The sequence below is a fragment of the Neolamprologus brichardi genome, chromosome 13 (genome assembly GCF_056152115.1).
Source record: "Neolamprologus brichardi isolate AB-2024 chromosome 13, ASM5615211v1, whole genome shotgun sequence".
Lineage (NCBI taxonomy): Eukaryota > Metazoa > Chordata > Actinopteri > Cichliformes > Cichlidae > Neolamprologus > Neolamprologus brichardi.
Window position 1 is genome coordinate 13,503,461 of NC_142116.1, and position 18,655 is coordinate 13,522,115.

The window sequence follows — 18,655 nt, forward strand, 5'->3', positions numbered from 1 at the left end:
AGCAAAACACTCCAAACACACACTCCAATTCCAGCACAAAAGTCAGTACACAGCTTGATTGATGTACAACACACCGATCATTACAGGAGACCCGATTACCATTTAATTGATCATTTGTGCAATTCTGCAGTAAAAAGAAGAGGAAATAGTTGGAGTTTTTTTCAAATCCAAAGCAGGGTTATGAAGTTGGTAATTAGACGCTGAGAATGTCTCCAGCAGTGATGAGTGCTCTGAATGTATTCTTACTTTTTCACACTGTGATGCATGCATTAAAAGTAGGTATGTCCCAAATCAGTTTTGGTAAAAGGGAAACAGCAGTACTGATCTGTATCGGCTACATGAAGTGAAGTTTAAATGAATGAGATTCGCATTGACATTGTGCCAGATTAGGTAAAGCGAGTGGGCAAAATAAATACAACTAAAAGGAATGCATTTAACCTTTTGTTTGAAGTGGAAATCAAGCAAGGAAATGTCTCGTTCCAAAGATATATACATGTATTTTTAAATCTTTGGCCATCATATCACATTAGAAAGAAACCAGCTGAAGCCATGTTGCAGGTTTAAAGCAAAACTATTAAGCCAAATCTCTGAATTCAATTTCGTTTTTACTAATAACAGAGGCCCAGCACAGGCCCACTTTAAGTTATTAAGTGTACACACTGCAGCTGCATAATGCAGGAAAACATAAATATTGGATTAAACTCAGCATCAAAAGCTAGTCAATCTTTAAAATGATCTGCAAAGATTAGAGCACAAAACTGGATCAGGACATCCCTTTATAACATTGTGTGGGTTTGAGTGCGTGTGTGAGTTTGTGCGTGCCACAGCATTTGAAATCAGCCCTTTTACCTACAGGTGTAATACCAGGAGCCAGCTGTAACAACAAAACAAATATAGCGGGACAATGACTCATGCACATGTTATTTTCTGTGAGAACGCGATACAAGCACATGAATAAATGTGGCTCTGTGCTCAATATTTAATCAATGCACTACAAGTACTTTGTGTTTGTATGCACACATGCATGGATGGGCATCTTTAAAGAGTAAGCGACAGTGAGCTTAGGCTGATAAAGCCTCTCTTTCTCTCTGTACCTCCTCAATGTCATTATCCAAAGCGACGATTCCCAGGGGGGCGGTAAGGTTGGCACTGGCTGAGATAGTCGTACCAACTGGGGAGGACTCACTCACATAGCCCTGATAGGTAGCAAACTGGAAATATGGTGCCTGGTTGTTCTGATCCAAGATTTCAATGATGACTTTAGCATATGCTGGGAGGGGATGACCATTATCCTGTTCAGCCTTGGGAGAGGGAAAAGAAAGAACAAGGGTGAAAGTCACTCTGTGGAAAATACCATATCAACACGACTACTCTGCTGGAAAGTTATGCTGTTCCAACTCTCATGCAGGCACAGAAATAGAAAGGCATAATTTCTCTGAGTGTCATTTCAATTTTAAAAAAGCTATATTGACTAAATTTAATCAGGGGTCCATTTAGGATTAGAACTTAGTAATTACCGGGGCATTTAACAGAAATACCATCCTTTGTAGGAGAGGGACTGCAATTAGTGGCACTCCTTTGCTGTCAAATCAGTGACCAGTGATAGAAGGAGGCTCTTGGGAATATTACGAGCTGATTCAATGCCAAAATTAACCACTTCACTATTAACAAGGCTCATACCAAATCTGTCTGCATTGCTGAAGGTGAAAAATCCCTGTTTTTCTGTAAAGGTTCTCTGTCTTCTGAATCAACCACAGAGCAGTCTGATATAATAAAATCCCCATTTACAGCTCATCTATTCAGCATGTCAATATCCTCAACCAAAAACAGACATGCAGCACTCAGCTATGGAACAGAGCTTAGAGAAATGTTCTGTTACAAGACCACTGAAAGAGTGAAAATTACATTGCTCAATCAGGTATCAGTCCATTTGTGAAAAAAACAAGTTTCTTGAAAAATCTAGTTCCCATTACATAAAATCAATATGTCCTCTTAAGCTATTAAAATGTAACTACAACTGGAAAGATAAATCCAGAGCTGTAAAATCTCCAAGAAATGCACAAGTGAAACATGAACCTGCATCCAAAATCAGTTTGCATTTGTGCCATGTACAGAGAAACACACAGCAAACCAAAGGAATCCATAACAGTCACAACAATGTAAACAATCCTTCCACTTCATTTTGCTGCACAGCTGGTGGGTGACATGGCCACTTTAGTAACATAGTACATTTCCATAAATCAGTATGTTGTCTCAGCCATTCAAACTGCACAAAACCTAATGAAGCTGAACTTACACTAGAGTCGAATCTGACACTGCCACATCCCAGTAAGAGGAAACTTAATGAATGCGGTCTGGTCAGGCTGTCACTACAATCTTTCGCCTCCTAAGTACATATGTCACTTTTGCCACCCACACTGGGATGCTTCAGAAACATTAAGGATTTGAAAATACAGAAGGAGTGGGGGACTAAGGGAACATCAGTTTAGGCCATGACCTGGAACTAATTCAGCACATTAGCTCAATTTCACTGGGCTTGTGTTGCAGAGTGCCAATTGTAAGAAATGTAAGCGCTTGTAGTGCAAAATTGTAAACTGCAGGTTCCCCATGACTTCATGTTTACTGCCTTATGTGTATAGCTTACTATGGGGAAAAGACAAAAACACTTGTAGCATATTCAGTTGAGCTTCCCTCCAGCTGAGATTCATACCTGTTATTGTTTCAATCACAATCTCATGTCACATTCTCTTCCCCAAGCATTTTCTACTTATCCCCTTATCAAAGTGATAATAAGAACACCAGCACTATACTGACCCAGAGATCCAATCTGCTCACACAAACGCCTGAGGGAAAAAACAAAAATGCTGTCATTGACAGCCATAACATACACTTCACATACAGTGTTCCCTCATGATTTAGCTCCTTAGCAGTGTCCCTATTTCAGGAAGCCAGTGCTAAATGTCCTGCTCTCCACCGCTACAACCCACATGCCTGCAGGAGCTACAAAATTCACTGTTTTTCACTCGATTTTGATTCCAGTGTCCTGATTCCCTCATCCTGAGAGTGCCATTTCTTCATTCTCTTACTTTCACTAAGCCATCACGTCTGCCTTTGACATTTGGCTTAATCTCACCGCAGTCACCTTAGTAGATGTACCTAAGTCAACATCAATGATGACTTTCAAAACACAAAGCACATGTTGTCTAAAATAGGCTCCTGCTTATTTAACTGTTACCTTACCTAAAGCATTGACTATGCAGAACCTTCAAGGCACAAAAGTCAAATTCTTACTCACCTGCTCCTTTGAATCCTAGAATAATCATTCCTTGCCCTGTACATGAATCAGGTAGATGAGGCTCCATCTACCATCTTCCAGACACATCTCCCTCTCTATCTAACTTGGTCTTTTCCTCCTTCCCCTCTGAACCATCTCCTTTCCTCAAGCAATGCACAATCATCCCAAAGACATGCAGAAAGCTTCTCAAATGATCAGCCTCCCTTCCTCTTATGGAAATCTTCCTCTCATCTCTTTGCTCCCCAGCTATCCCAGTAAATAGCACGTTACACACTGCTCAGAGGTGTCTAGAGGTTAGTGGTGGGTAGATGGAAAGTTCATCTGCACTGCTGCACCAGCAGCACATAGGCAATTCCTGACTATGCTCTAAATTAAGATTCATGAAGGCACAGCAGCCTGTCCTGCTAAGTCCATAAATCATAACATATTTTTCACCCCCATCTCCTAAGGAGCTAAAGATAAGGTTAATGGCCTTCAGGACAGAGGTTATCTGGGTAGAACAGGTAAGGGTGCACGCTAAAGTTTTTAAGAGATGAGTCAAACTTAATTTTGCAAAAGCCCATTAAAAATAGAAGAGAATTGAAATCTTGAATAAAGTAGTGTTGTTTGCCTAATGTGAAGGAAGGAGAGAAATCAATATTTTACCTTTAGCTGATGAAACAGACAATGAGGCTCTATCACGGTAAATGTTTTAACAATTCTTGTAGGACTGCGCATGTCTAATAGTTGACACTAATTTACTGCAAATTTTTGCAAATGCAATTTGTCATAATTACTAACATTACACTGCACTGTTACATGAATGTAATGAACAGGCTTTGTATTGTATTTCTCAAGAACTGTGTAGGTGTAGGGCAGATTGAAACAATTCAACTATTGAGGAAAGAATAAGTCAAATGTGCTTTTATACTTTACCTTGATGACTAATGTGAACTTTTGATACAAGTCCCGGCTGATTGGCTGCAGGACGCGCATTTCTGCAGTGGTTTTGTTCAAAGAGAAATATGCTGCATATGTGTTTGGTTCACCTGCAATATAAAATAAGAACATTTATGGTAAAATCAACCCCAGAAGAAATATAAAAAAGGAAAATCATGGCATCAGCTCAGCCAAAGACATTAAAAGTGTAAAAATCAATGAAAATACGTGATGAACCTACCAACTAGGATGTAGTAGAGAATGCTTGGTCTGGCACTTGGGGGCTGTATATTTCTGTCCATGTCCACAGCACGGATCGGAGGGGTAACATTCAGTGGGTTCAGTTTGTTCTGCAACAAGGGGTGGCTGAGTCAACAATACAGCAACATAATCAAAATGCAAATTGATTAATTTCCTCTAGATCTCACTGTTGCACGGATCACCTAAAATAACTCTGACTGCATTTTTATGCAGAGCAAAAAAAAACCCAGGAAACTGTTCGGCAATAGAAAATTCCTCTTAAAAAAAAAAGATCTGCCCCAGAAAGTTTTCTGTGTGCTCTATATCAATATTTTGGTTGCTGTATAATCTTATGTGATGTTTTGCACAGTCCTCGCAACTCTGCTCTTCCACATAAAAACAGCATTCTCCAGAGAAGCTACTCTATGCTTTCAGCCCAGCCCATTAAAGTGCTTTCTGCCTTAAAGTAGAGCCGCTGTGATTAGACCTCGCCTCAGTTCCACCTGCTTATGCACTATAGCACTTATTAATGTTAACTGATAGGAGAACTGCTGTTATTGTGCAGTGCGGTGCCTTGCTGGCTTTTCTTTTGCGCCTCTAGTGAATAACACTACAAATGTAGAAAGCTACAGCCATGTGTTCCTTCCCCACATTTTGATAGTATCAACTCTTCTTCTCACCTTTAGAAAAAGTATATAACCTGCTGGCTATATACTTCAGTAAGCTTGTTGGTAAGCACAATAACATAATGATAAGAATAAGGAAAACAATAAACCGAAGCTTATAGATTTCTTATTTCCATGCATGCAAATGTACCTGATAGTGTTGGACATAAAAGACAATCTGCTAGTGGTGCTTTAGGATAATACCCCCCGCTTATGCACACTCATACATCAGCACTAACTACCTTGGCTTTACCTTTACGCATTTGCATCAACATATGGTTAAGTGGGAATATGTTTAGCACATCATATTTAAGAATACCTTTCCTCATGCAAAACGCCTCCATATGGCTGACACAGTATGTGCGTGTATGCTAAGGGGCCACTGCTAAACTTCCTTAGTGTAGATAGGCACATGGCTAACAGCTCACTGGAAGAAGAATCCCTCCCTGAGGGGGTATATTTATATCCATCAGCTCTGGAGTAATCCTTACACCCCTCCCCAACCAACCCTCTCGCTTTTACAATGTCTGGAGGTGCGCTAAATCAAATCCCCCTAGCTCTGCACAATGATGATTAGCTATAATACCCTCCTTCAGCAGTCATTATCCAGGGGACTCCAGAGCCCACATTATATCCCCCCAGGGCAAAAAATAAATACAGATCAACTTAATAATGTCTGTCTAGCTATTGTGATTAATTACAATACACTCATCAATTATGAGAAGACAATTCTCCCAGTGGACAGACATGTTAGTGTTACACTGCAAAATTCCCCCCAAAAAATAAAAAAAAGAAAGAGAAAAAAACCCCCAAACAATCAGAGACCAAATCAGAAGCCGTATAAGCATGTATATCGACAGTAAGGAGGTATGGTGAACACATGCTGTGTCCACAGGAGGAAAAAAAAACCTGCTAAACAGATGATGAAAAGCTTTGGTTTGTGTAGCTGGTGCTGTCGTGTCTTGCATAACAGTCTGAAAACCTTTTATCATAAATAATAAATTACAAACTATCAATGGAAGGTCTGGACAAACAACTGTGACTCGCTATGCCACCCTAAATAAGAACCGCAACTTTAGGGTTTGTTTTTTTTTAAATACCCATCTATATATATCCCACTGTGTCTTTATTGCAGCCTTTTGTGTTATTTAGTGTCACACTCTGGCTCCATTCAATATAATTTGATTCAATTCATCTCTCATGTTCAGAACATGTCACCACAGTACACTTAAGCCATACTTGATGAAACCGTTTCCTCGCAACTGCCTGAGCTGAGCTAAATGAATCCGATAATTCCTCACAATGCAGCTGGTCCAACTATAAGTGTGTTGGTTAGGAAAATTATACTTAAAATAACAAGAAAAACATTAACCATATACAGGAATAAGAGTAGGCTACTGGAAAGCAGATTCACATTCATGGCCATATAAATGGGGGGATATTTAAGCTAACCACAACACAAAAAGGTCCAAAATAAAAGGAGCGCTTCTACCTTGCTCTGAGGAAACCACAGCTTGATTCACTTTTGTTCATTCTAATAACTATTACATGCATGGAGATACACAGCAAATATAAAATATGTGTTATAAATAAACAACTAATCGTGTATAGACTAACATAAATTCTGTTGGTGCACTAGTTGCTCTCGCTACCTCGGATCTATATGAATTTCCCTCTCTTTTTCCCCTCAATGGTTTTTAGATGTGATCCCAAGTCATCTCATGCTTTAGATTAATTTGCGAGTACAATGGAAAACAAAATGCAGTAATAAACTGCAAATTGTACTCTGCCTTCAGGTGAGGAGGCAAAGACAAGGTATAATCAGGCAATTAGGGTATTTAAAAGGCGTGACATAGATTAACATATAACAAGAATGTGAACATATGGCACAAATGTCTCACAAATCTGAATAGCATGTATACTATGCATATGCACACATACAGAATGACAGGTAAAAACTCATGCATATATTAGCAGGAGAAAATCTGTTAAAATGACCTTGTGGAATAGCAGTGTGTTCACACTTGCCTGTCTGCCTGGCTCTTACCGGTTCAGTGAATTCAGGGATAGCAGCACGGTAAGTGAGGGGGTTGCAGTCACGAGTGTTGTTCACTAAAACACAAGGCAGGAACATGGGACCCAGGTCGTCTCCATCCTCAACATCCACAGTCAAAGTTGTGGTAGCTGTTAGTCGGTTAGGGGGGAATGGAGCGCGGTCCTGGAAGACAAGCAAATGGCTACAGATTGAGCAACTTTCTGAAGCAGTCGAAAAATCCAAAACTACTTAATGATTTGGTCTCATGTGTCTATACTGAAATCTCCTGAAATATACCTGAACACCCTGACAAGCTTTAGTCGTGCATTTACGCTAATTCTTTAGGACCGAGTCTTTACAACTTCAATTGAGACATACATCATCTCCAGCTATGTTTTAAAATGATAGCCTCACTGCTGTTCGGCAACGGCAGAAAGCATTTCAGCTTCCACCTTCATATTTCTTCCACTTTCTACAACTGTGGCAATTTTTAAAGGGCTGATATCTCACTGTACAAGAAAAAGCTTCATCGCTTCGGGGTGTCTCATGAGTATCCAACCATATACTAAAGGTGGTGTGTGTCATTTTTTTTTCTCCAAACATCTGCACAACTTTAAATAACCATCTTTAAATCACTCAGGGAACACTGGCAGGATGAATTGGGCACTGAAATTACTGAAAGTAGAGTCAAATTGTGGAAGACTGTCATACTTCTTCTATAAATGCTTTACATATTTCGATACAACTCAACTCACAAGTTTCATAGATGGCTTTTCTCATACCTAAACCCTCTGAGTGAAATATCAATTAAAACTATCTCGCCGTTTATAAAGTTAGATGCCTGACCTGCTTAATGTTTTGTTTCATAGCGACTTTACAGACTTTAAATGAGACTGAAGAGCACTTATCAACATTCATTAAGAATCTTTTCTTCCACAAAAATACAGCTCTGTACAATAAAACACCGACAGCGCCGCAGCTACTCTTAAAGATTCCCCCGTAGTATTGTTGCTTCCTTGAGTGGTATCCAGAGAAGTGAGCAGCACAGCACTTCAAAGATTTACGTTCTCAGTATAATTGAACTCTTGACACAAGCAGTGCAGAGTTCTAGTAAATACCATGTCTTCTTCCTTTTCTTTACCCTGACATCCTTTTGCAAGAGAAAATGAAATCCCCCTGGAGGACCTCTCGCCAGTTCAAAGAGTTGAGTCTTTTGCTCTTTCATGCAGGAAATGTAGAGAATAGAGGACAAGTTGAGTGTTAAATGATTATCTGTCCTGCAACACTTCACCTCACAGTATAGGGTGTTATATTTGACCGCTGCTTGTTAGGGAAAGCGGCTCTGTAATGGGTGATTAGGAAAAGATACTATGATATGAATCATGGTACATGTCGCCAGGGGAGAGGTTCGATATTTTAAGATCTGGATGTTGGCCGAGAAGGCTTTGAGTCATCCAGCTTGGGTGTTTCTTTGATTGATGTGATTGGCTACCACCTATGCTGGAACATTTGAATCAACACAAATCAGCTCATGCCTACGTTGCCACCTGAAAAGTTAAACTTTTCATAACACTTCACTAGTAACTAGTAAGTAACTCCACTAAATCAAAGCAACAGCCCATCATTATGAGACTGGCAACATAGAACATCAAACATTCAGAGTGAATGGCGAGGAAGCCAGAAATGCTTCAGTGCAAGTCATACTGAATTAAGAATTATCCCCCCCCCCCCATCACTTGTACAAAATTCCATAATTAAATAAATTATAAATCAAACCTGTTCTGGTATACCAACTATGTCGAAGGCAGCTTAAAGCAAAACAAAATAAAACAAAAAAAAAGCTGCAATGAAACCCTGGAGGGTTCATTCTTCTCGACACTGAATCATGATCAACCTGAATATAATCTATTAAATACAAAATGTGCGTACACTGACTTCATCAAAGCAGCAGGCTACTGGCTTCATATTTAGTTTGATCTATTTCAAATAAAATATCACAACATTTAGAGAAATGGTTTTAGTGACAACAAAAGTTCTTTAACCTCAAGTGCACTGTGGAGGCAGACACACTCAAAAGCATCTATAAATCATGGCCTATTTATACGTGATGACCCCATTCGTCAATCTGAATCATGCAACTCAACTCAGTATTGGCTGTTTGTGTATGCAGATGCGTTTGCTTACATTGGCTTGGACCAAAACCAGGTACCGTGTTCTGTCCTCGTAGTTTAGTCTCTCTGCCAAAATAATGTTTCCTGAAAGGCTGTTGCTGACTGCTACTGTTCTGTTAGATGCCTGAAAGAGAAAGCCATGGACTGTGATTAATAAAGAAATCTGCATTTGTGTAGAAGATGCTTATTGTGATGTGCGATCGGTCCATATACCGGGTCTCCGGGGTTGTAAATGATGCTGTATTCTATATGTCCATTAGGCCCATCGTCAATGTCCGTAGCACCATTATTTCCCGAGAAGCCAGTGAAAATTGTTGTTCCAGGTGGTGTGAGCTAGACAAAAATATGCAAGGGAAAAAGAAAAGTCAACAGCTCTAACAGCCCCCTGTGAGTACAACGTCAACTTACAGCAGAAAGAACATTCATATGGCTATTACTGCTGCCGCTCCATCCCATTAATATCCCCAAAAAATGGGGGAAAAAAGGGAAAATGTTGGAGTCAGCAGCAGTCTGAAAGCTTACGTGCACTGCTGACAGAATAACAAAAAGTAAGTATGAGAACCACTGCTGTTCCCAAGAGCCCTTAGCAAAGTCCACAGAACCAGGCAGTGGGCAGAAGAGCTTGTTCAGGGAAGTTGACAGCAATGTAGACTGACTCACTGTACTGTTAGGGCAGTTGCACGTGGCTATGATAACACACTGTGACAGGAATTTTGAACATGCAGAGCACACAAAGGGTGAACAGCAAAGAACAGAAGTTGTGGTTGCTTAGAACTCAGCGGGGAGCTCTCATTTAATCTCAAAAACATATGACTAGAAAGTCTGAAGATTTGATGCATTATCTTGAATCACTGCAGGTGTTGCAGGTGTATTTGAATTTTAAAAAAAAAAAAAAGGTTATCCTTTCTGGTGCTCACTAGATGTATGCGAGTTGCAGATGGTGTAGATATCAAAGCCTAAACATAAACACTAAATATAGGCAATGAATAATACGCTGTTAACAACAAACAATTAACTGACAGCCATTTGAGTCGTACCATTATTTTAAATGTCTGACAAATTGTCTCAGATGTAAAGGAAAGAGGCATCAGATTTAAAAATCTGCCCCACTCTGCCTCACAGTTATCAAACATTTCTGGCAAACAGCAACGCATGACAGTACACTGTTTAAGATTCGTGCATAGGGGCACAGGGAATTGCTCCCTTACCTCGTTTACTGCAACATAGTAGCGTGGCTGCTGAAAGCGAGGGGCGTTGTCATTCCTGTCCCTCACAACAATCCGTACCTCATGCAAGATGATAGTACCAACCAGCTGATTTGTGCACTGCACCTGAACCACGATGGTGCTGATGGAGTTGGGGGGCTAAAAACAAATAACAAGAAAGAAAAAAAAATGCTATATGACACTGTGGAAATTGTAGCGTTCTAATTCCCATGTTTCTTATATAATGGAGTCATAATAACCTACAGCGCATTGTATCTGACAGTTTGTAAAGAGCAATAGGCATACTTAATAACAACATTGGAAAGCGACACAGTTCCAGTATGAAATCTGCTTGTTAGCTATCATGCTTGCATAGTATTGGTAAACCCTAATGAGGGCAATTGTTTTTTAGGCTACCAGGGGCAGCCCAATATTTATTTGTGAATATGCAGTGTAAGAAAACTATTATAAAGGATGAAAGTGCAAATACACTATACTGAAAGTTAGTTTAGCAGCAAGGGTCAACTTTCCACATAGTGTAATTCGGCTAACTAGCTCCCTCCATCGCCTCTCTTCTTTTCAGCTGCAGAGCTTTGTCCCACACATGTACTTCCATTATTATTTATTCTATATGCATTTATGGCATATTCCTGTTAATAGCTCCACATTCACCTCCTTCTCTTTAGTCCGTATGATCTGAACACATGCTTTAAAACACCTTTTCACTATGACAGCAACACTATGCACCCTGCATCTTGGGTCCTTTACTGCACCATTTACACAGGTGTGTATGTACTTAGGACCTGTAATGTGTTGTACAGACACATGGACTGTTTTGTTTTTTTGTCATTGAATCGCTTTAAGGCTAAGAGTGAATTACCATGGCCTAGTGACACAAATTACAAGCAACTCTGTTGCTACATCATATCTTGTGTTATTCTAAATCCATCTATCCATACATCTGTTTCCCAGCTGCATATTTGTTGGAATGGCTAAGGGTTTATTTTCTTACTGTATTGATGATTTGGCATAACTGAGAAATAAACCCTCAGTACTGTACTCACATCTCTGTCCAGAAAACGCCCAGTGCTGTTGAGGTAGAGTCTCTGCCGTGCTGGTTCCAATATCACCCAGTAGTCATAATTATCCAACAACGTCAGTGAGATGGTTCTGCCTGGGTCTTGGGCACGGCCATTTATCTGCATGTTTTCCACCAAAACTGTACCTATAAATGAAGAGCAGTCATAAATAAATCAATGACTAAGACGTAAAAGGATTTTCACCTTAAATAATATTTTATTATACTATGCGGTAAACTGGTTTGTCAAAAAAATGCAATTAAATTGCTTTTTAAAGGACTCATTCTACATACTGGTCAAATATTTTGCTTTAAAAATATTTAAAAGCAAATAGGCTGGAACGTGAAGGTCATAAAACTTTAAATGGCCATCATTAGGCAACCAGCAACCAACATTAACAGCAGCAGTCTGTACAAATTTTGCTTTTATTATGTGTCATGTGCTTAATATTGGGTATCCTTTCTCAAATAACTTTGCAAAGAAAAACATAAAATGACTTTTAAGTTTCACTCTTATATAAACATTCAAAGTCTGCCTTAGATAACTGAAAATACTGCCTCAGATCTCTGTGGACTATTCCACATATTATGTAGGCAAATCTCTAAAATTGATAATTATCATCCCTGGGAGCACCGTCACCTTCTGGTTTATATTTTACGGCTTTTAATCAGCGAGTAATTAAACTTTGCTACAGCCTCTGGGACAAATCCTGTAAAGTCAGTTAAATCTGAGGATTTGTTGACTCCTAAGTGGCCAAATTAGATTTTTAAAAAAAATACTGGAAGCTTAATAATGCAGGAACTAGCAGCCAACCCTACGTCCTACTGCCCCAGCACCTCCTAGATGCTCAAGCCCTGAGCAGTTTTATTTAGAGCAAGATGTACACAACACAGCTTTATTGAAAACACCAAATATGGAAAAATGACTCTTTACTGACGGAAATTGGGTAAACATTTTTTTTTTTTTTAAAGAAAATGTCATTGAACTGGCCGTGACAGTTACACCGGTTAAGTTAATTTCTTTTTGGGTTCTTGAGAGATTCACTATGTCACAAGATGTGTGTGAGTATTCTTTGTGGCAGCCATCACAAACATCCATCAAATTCAGAACCAAACACGAGTCACTGCTTTACCTGAAAAAGCTTTGAAATGAGATCCTGCTACGACTTTTACTAGTTTTAGCCACAGAAATATTAACACCCAGAAGATCTGTCCATGTCTTAACAACATTTGGGATTCAAAAGTCGATTTTTTTTTATTTACTTTTTTAAACCAACACATTTGATGTATCATATCTTTAAAACATTACAACAATAGACACACAGTGGCACTCTCCTTGTTATGGCTAGCTGTCTAAACTAAATCTGCCATTGCCTTTATCTGCTTTGTGGCTGTAGCACTCAGTTTTAACACTTCTTGAACAGAGTTGCACAGAGAGCACAGTGGGGTGTTTTTGACAGTTGTCTGAATAAAACATAGGATTTCTTTTTAAGGACATTCATTCCATGAATGTGGTTTGTTTTTCAGATTGGGATTGCATTGTGATTAAAAATATCAAATGACTGACATGAATTGTATTTAAGACAATCAGTTTGTCTTTATACATATACAATACAAGATTAATTGTTTATAAGTAGATTACTGTGCAAACGTTTGTTTTTTCCTTATGTTTGCACGTTTCCATAAATCCCTGCACCTATTTCACATGTTGTATTGTCCCTAGCAAAACACAAAGAAATGAGTTGTTGGCTCAAGATTTTAGCACAGCACCGCAGCTCAGCTAATGACCAAACATACCTTACATCTGACAGTGTGTTCATGCATTATCATTTACTGACATTTCAACCACTACCTTAATTCCAACCCTTTTCCATTCAGTACATTTTACATGTACCTAACATCATGGATCACGTCATCCAGTGATTTTCAAATGTGACAAAGTGTGAAAAAGTGACTAAAATATAGAGCTAGCAAACTTACAAGTATACATAGAAATTCTGCAGAGACTAAAAGCCCTTGACATGCCTTGCTAATCTATCAGCTGTAAAACGTAAGAGGGTGGTGGTATTTTAATGAGCTTTTTAATTGGTGCCCCCAACATCTTGTACTTTATCATTTCATAAAACTGGTTTAGTCATTTAGTCATTAGTCACTCAGACTCGAAGATCCTCAAGAAGGAGCACAGATAGAGTTACGATGGAAGCTTTTGCATTATAATTACAATACCCGCTGCTGCATTTTCATGCTCATATTAATGACTGCGCTCCTCATCTGTAGTAGTCAAGGTTTGATGCATCCGTGTGTTGTGATCACAAGGACCAAAAATTATGTGTCTCCGTTAGGCCAAACTCAGCCTGAAAAATGGTTCTTCTAAGAATTTAATTTAAAAGTCAAAAGAGCCCCCTGTTGCTGGTTCATTAATCTAAAACACAGCTTTTCATAATATCTGCCTCAGTAACTTGAGTGGTGAGCAACATTTTTTTTGAAACTCTCAGGTTGTAAATTACGCAGCTGATAATATTACAAAGGAGGCCACAGAGAGTCTTCTTTCTTTCTCAAGTTAATTGAACTTCAGGTTTTCTGCTGTGACAGCCAAAACTCCTACTTTTTTTGAGCACACCCTCCCTCAATCTCTGTCACGCAGCAAAAAGTTGTCCTCCTCATCAATCGAGAAGATGCCAGAGTCTGTCAGACCTGTGCAGACCTAGCCATGTGTTATATACGGTATGTACTAAATAAATAAAAAAAGTCTCTTTAGTAGCCTGTGACTCAGTCAGTGTCATCTCTGGGCAGAAGCGCCTCTGATCTGGGCTTCACAGCAGACCAACTCCACAGAGACAACACAGAGAGCTCACTTTTATCCCAAATATCAATAATGCTGGCATCCATAGATGATGGCAGCAGATAAGTGTGGAGGCTCATTTCTGATAGGTTTCCAAGCTTGGTATGAAAAAAAAGTCAGTTTCATTGGTAGTTTCACTCATTGGTATTAGCATGGATTCCAGTCCTTTGAGTTGAGGCCACAGTTTTCATTTTTAAAATGAGTTCATGGTGCCACAAGAAACCACATAAAAATATTAACAAGTTGCTAAACAGGAATTTATCTCACAGCAAATGTTGCCAGAGGCTAGAACTTGCCAAGTACTTTTTTTATTGAAAAAAAAAAAAAAATGTGGTTAGCACAAAGACCTCCAGTAAGAAAAGATTTTTTCCCCCATTTTAATAGGAGTAGACAGTAAGCACACACGTAGAAATGGTGGCATATTGTTGAAGAAAGGAGTTTGAGTGGAAATAGCTGCAGTCATTATGCACAGCTCTCTTCTGAAATTAGCGGGATATAACACTAACAACAAATTCACATAAAAAGTCAGCTAGTATAAAAGCTAAACCAGATCAGGTGTTTGAAGGTTTGCCTTAGAAACTCTGAACAGTCCCAGAAATGTTTTGTGAGCAAACATTGCTAAATTGTATGTATGAAAATGCCTATTTATCTGTGTAGTTACTGGCTTTTTACAGCACTAAAACTGCAATACTGCAACATCTCTGGGAAGAAGTATATCCATTTCATTTGCATATATTTTAATATTTAATATGCAGTTACATGTATTTTCTCCTTTGTGTGGGAGGCAAGGTTTTACTTTCCTCAACCATGACTTTGGTCAGACCTGTCTCCAGGAAATGCATTGCTACTGCAGTTTAAGCCCAAGCTATATCAATACCATCATAATAAGCTAAAATAACAAAAAAGTGCTAACTTCTGACCTAGTTCGTTACTTGGCATCTGATAAACAAGACACAAACAACTAGCTATCCTGCCTTTTTTTAAAACTTAAAAAAAAAAAAAAAAAAAAAAAGGCAAAAAAATAAATTTTAGGGGGGGGGGGGAAATCCCCCCAGTACAAACCTTGGGAGACAGAATGCATAATTATATCGTTAATCCATCTTTGTTTGCATAATTAACAAATAAAAACATACACATGATATTCATTTTAAAATTTTCCTTTTTGGGGATTAAAATGAGGTAAGAAATCTATACTGACATAACTTCATCAGTTACTTATTAATTGAATTGATTTTGGTATCTTACTGATTGGTTTTAAAACAAAGCACGGCCTTCATATATGCGTGAGGTCCAGAGAGGCTCCAATTTTGGATGTTACAGAACAGTCTAAAGACTAAATGAGGCACGTGCCTCCATATTTCACATTCAATTCAATTATTAATATGAGACTTTTGGTGCTCTCTATTCCACAGAGAGCACCATCTGAAACAACCTCTGAACCTCCTTAATGTTTATGAACTCCTTTATTTGTGTTGTATGTATATGTAATAAATATAGTAATAGTTGCAGTATTCTGTTACATTGTTCTCTATCAAATAATCTGTGTACTAAAAATGGTCAAGCACCATTGGGGAAGCATGTCTGACAAGATTTCTTGTTCTGTGCACTTGCCATTGTTTATGAATACATGACAATTTAAAGAAGAAAAAAATAATACAATGAAACTTATATAAACAGACAAAGGTTTCATTTTGTCAAATACGTTCACCCTTTTGCAGGATGGTTTACCTGCATGTTAAATGTGAAATAAAAACTAAAAGCTATCTATTTACAAAAAGTCTAATTTTACACTTAAAATCGGCTAAGCTTTAAAATAAGGCATTTCTTTTAGAAAACCCACACTGTTTGACTTTCTTTAAAACTTCCTAATCTCTAAAATACCAAGGTAACTTCTCTGCCATGTCTCGCTGTTATGCCCACATACTGACTCCTGATCTCACTCAGGCACAGACTCATTAACACATACAGCACAGACATGATCACCACCTGTCAAGAGACCTACTGTGCAGCATACATTGCCAAAATTAAAACAGTGTATGTGTATTGCAGCCATCACTGATTGAGGAGGGATATAACATCACTACTAACTTAGCACTCCAAATGTTTTAGCTACCCCACAATTACTCATGATAGACTCTGACATGAAAAACATCTGTCGTTGTGCATTTTGGTAGAACACTGGAGTCAAAGTAGCAGCAGCTGTTTGCTTCAGTAAACAGTGATTCTAAGTGTTCTGTGAAACAATCTCATCCTCTGGGGAAATGTCAAGTGGTTTTTTTTTCTTTTCTTCCATTTTTTTTTGTTTTTTCCCCCCTATTGTGTGCAATAGGTCCCATGTAGTCCTGGGCATATTTTTTAAAGTTACAAAATTGGTCTTCCTTGCCAATATCACCACTTGTCATCAATGTGTGCAAATGTGAAACAAATGTAAAATACATACACAATCTCCCTTTCTGTTACTGAGTTATGATCTTGAATGATGGTCAGAAATATAGTTTTGCATAATATTGCGATTTACATTGTACAACCTCATCAAAAAGGCTTTCAGTGGACCAACTGGTTAAACTGTTTTGACTGAATTGTGGTTTATGCCCAATAAAGTCCTGCACTAAATGGACCTTGCCGCTCACTACTGGCTCACAGTGACAGCACTAACATGCTGATGTTAAAATTGGTCTTATAAATCAGTCAATCAATTTATTTATAGGCACATTTAAAAACAACAGGCTGAAGAAAGTGCTGTACATAGTAAAAATGTAAAAGGTAAAAAGTAGAACAAATACACACAAAGAAGAAAACAAAAACTCGGGTTTTAAAGATGTCAAGTGTTGGAGAGATCCTAATTTGAAGAGGGAGACTGTTGCAAAGTTTGGGCACAGCAATCACAAGCCCTGGTCTCCACTGTGTTTTAGCCAGCTTCTAGGGACAATCAGAACAATTTATCAGCTGACCGGAGCGATCTATTTGGAGTATTTTTAGTTAAAAGATCAGAGAGATATGATGGAGCTAATCCATTTAGAGGCTTAAAACAAGCAATAAAATCTTAAAATCAATTCTATAACATACTGGAAGCCTGTGTAAATAAGCGAAGACAGGGGAAATGTGGTCGTGTTTACGTGTGCCTGTCAAGAGTCGGGCTTCAGCATTCTGAAGAAGCTGGAGATGAGAGAAAAGAGCCTGGCTGATACCAAAATAAAGACAATTACAGTAGTCAAGCCTGAATGAAATGAATGCATTAATCACTTTGTCGAAGTCAGCAGATGACAAAATGTTCTTAGTTTTTGCAAGGGCCCTAAATTGGAAGAAGCTGGCTTTTACAACAGAATTTATGTGTTTCTCAAAAAAACTGCTATCAAAGAACACTCCCAGATTTTTTGCGACGGGAGTTCTGGACTTTTCCAGAGGGCCAAGGTCACCCTTAAGAGAAAAACAAGGGTCTGAAGGTCCAAATAGTACAATCTCAGTTTTTTGATCATTTACATTCAAAAAATTGAATGCAAACCATGATTTAATGTCATCGAGGCAGTCTAGCAAAACTTTTAAAGAGCCTGTAGAATTTGTTTTAAGAGGAAAAACGATTTGAAAATCATCTGCATAACAGTGAAATGAGATTCCATATTTTCTGAAAATAGAGCCCAATGGGAGCATGTAAAGGAAAAAAGGTACAGGGCCAAGGATAGATCCTTGAGGGACCCCACACGTAAGGGAGTTGGATGTGGATGTGCCACCGACCCTGACAGAAAAGCTTCTGTCAGTTAAATAAGATCTAAACTATTCAAGTTCAACCATTCAAGTTCAAGTTCTTATACATGACAGTTTACTATGTTAACATATTCATTAGCACTAGATAACTAAGGACCTACAGTACAGGACAATCTAAATTTCTGACATAATAATGGTAACAGACTGGATGAAAAGTCAGGACAGAAACCACAGTACTTTAATATTTCACCATTATAGAGGCACTACCCAAAAAGTCAAGGGGCCACTGAATCTGGGCGTTATGTGTACAAAACTTCAGGTAATTAATCCAGTGGTTCAGATCAAAGTGGTCAATCAACCAACTGACAAAGACACATACCTGGACCTTAACAGAGCAACGTCATTAGCAGACTATGACTAGCCATTCAAATATTTAAAGAAAATACTTTCATATTTTCAGAGCAACTTCAAATATTTTCAGAGGATAAGCAAATGACCTTCACC

At 38.5% G+C, this 18,655-nt stretch overlaps 1 protein-coding gene across 1 annotated transcript in view; it reads right to left on the reverse strand.

The window, feature by feature from the left end:
- Nucleotides 1-18,655, reverse strand: part of LOC102783075 (protocadherin-15) — a 165,202-nt gene that overhangs the window by 92,903 nt on the left and 53,644 nt on the right. The window contains exons 5-12 of the mRNA XM_087850190.1: nt 11,594-11,754; nt 10,533-10,688; nt 9,538-9,657; nt 9,338-9,448; nt 7,166-7,336; nt 4,455-4,563; nt 4,211-4,323; nt 1,095-1,301 (exon numbers count right to left, since the gene is read on the reverse strand). Coding sequence (XP_087706316.1) covers nt 1,095-1,301; nt 4,211-4,323; nt 4,455-4,563; nt 7,166-7,336; nt 9,338-9,448; nt 9,538-9,657; nt 10,533-10,688; nt 11,594-11,754 — 1,148 coding nt within the window. The remainder of the gene's footprint in view (nt 1-1,094; nt 1,302-4,210; nt 4,324-4,454; nt 4,564-7,165; nt 7,337-9,337; nt 9,449-9,537; nt 9,658-10,532; nt 10,689-11,593; nt 11,755-18,655) is intronic.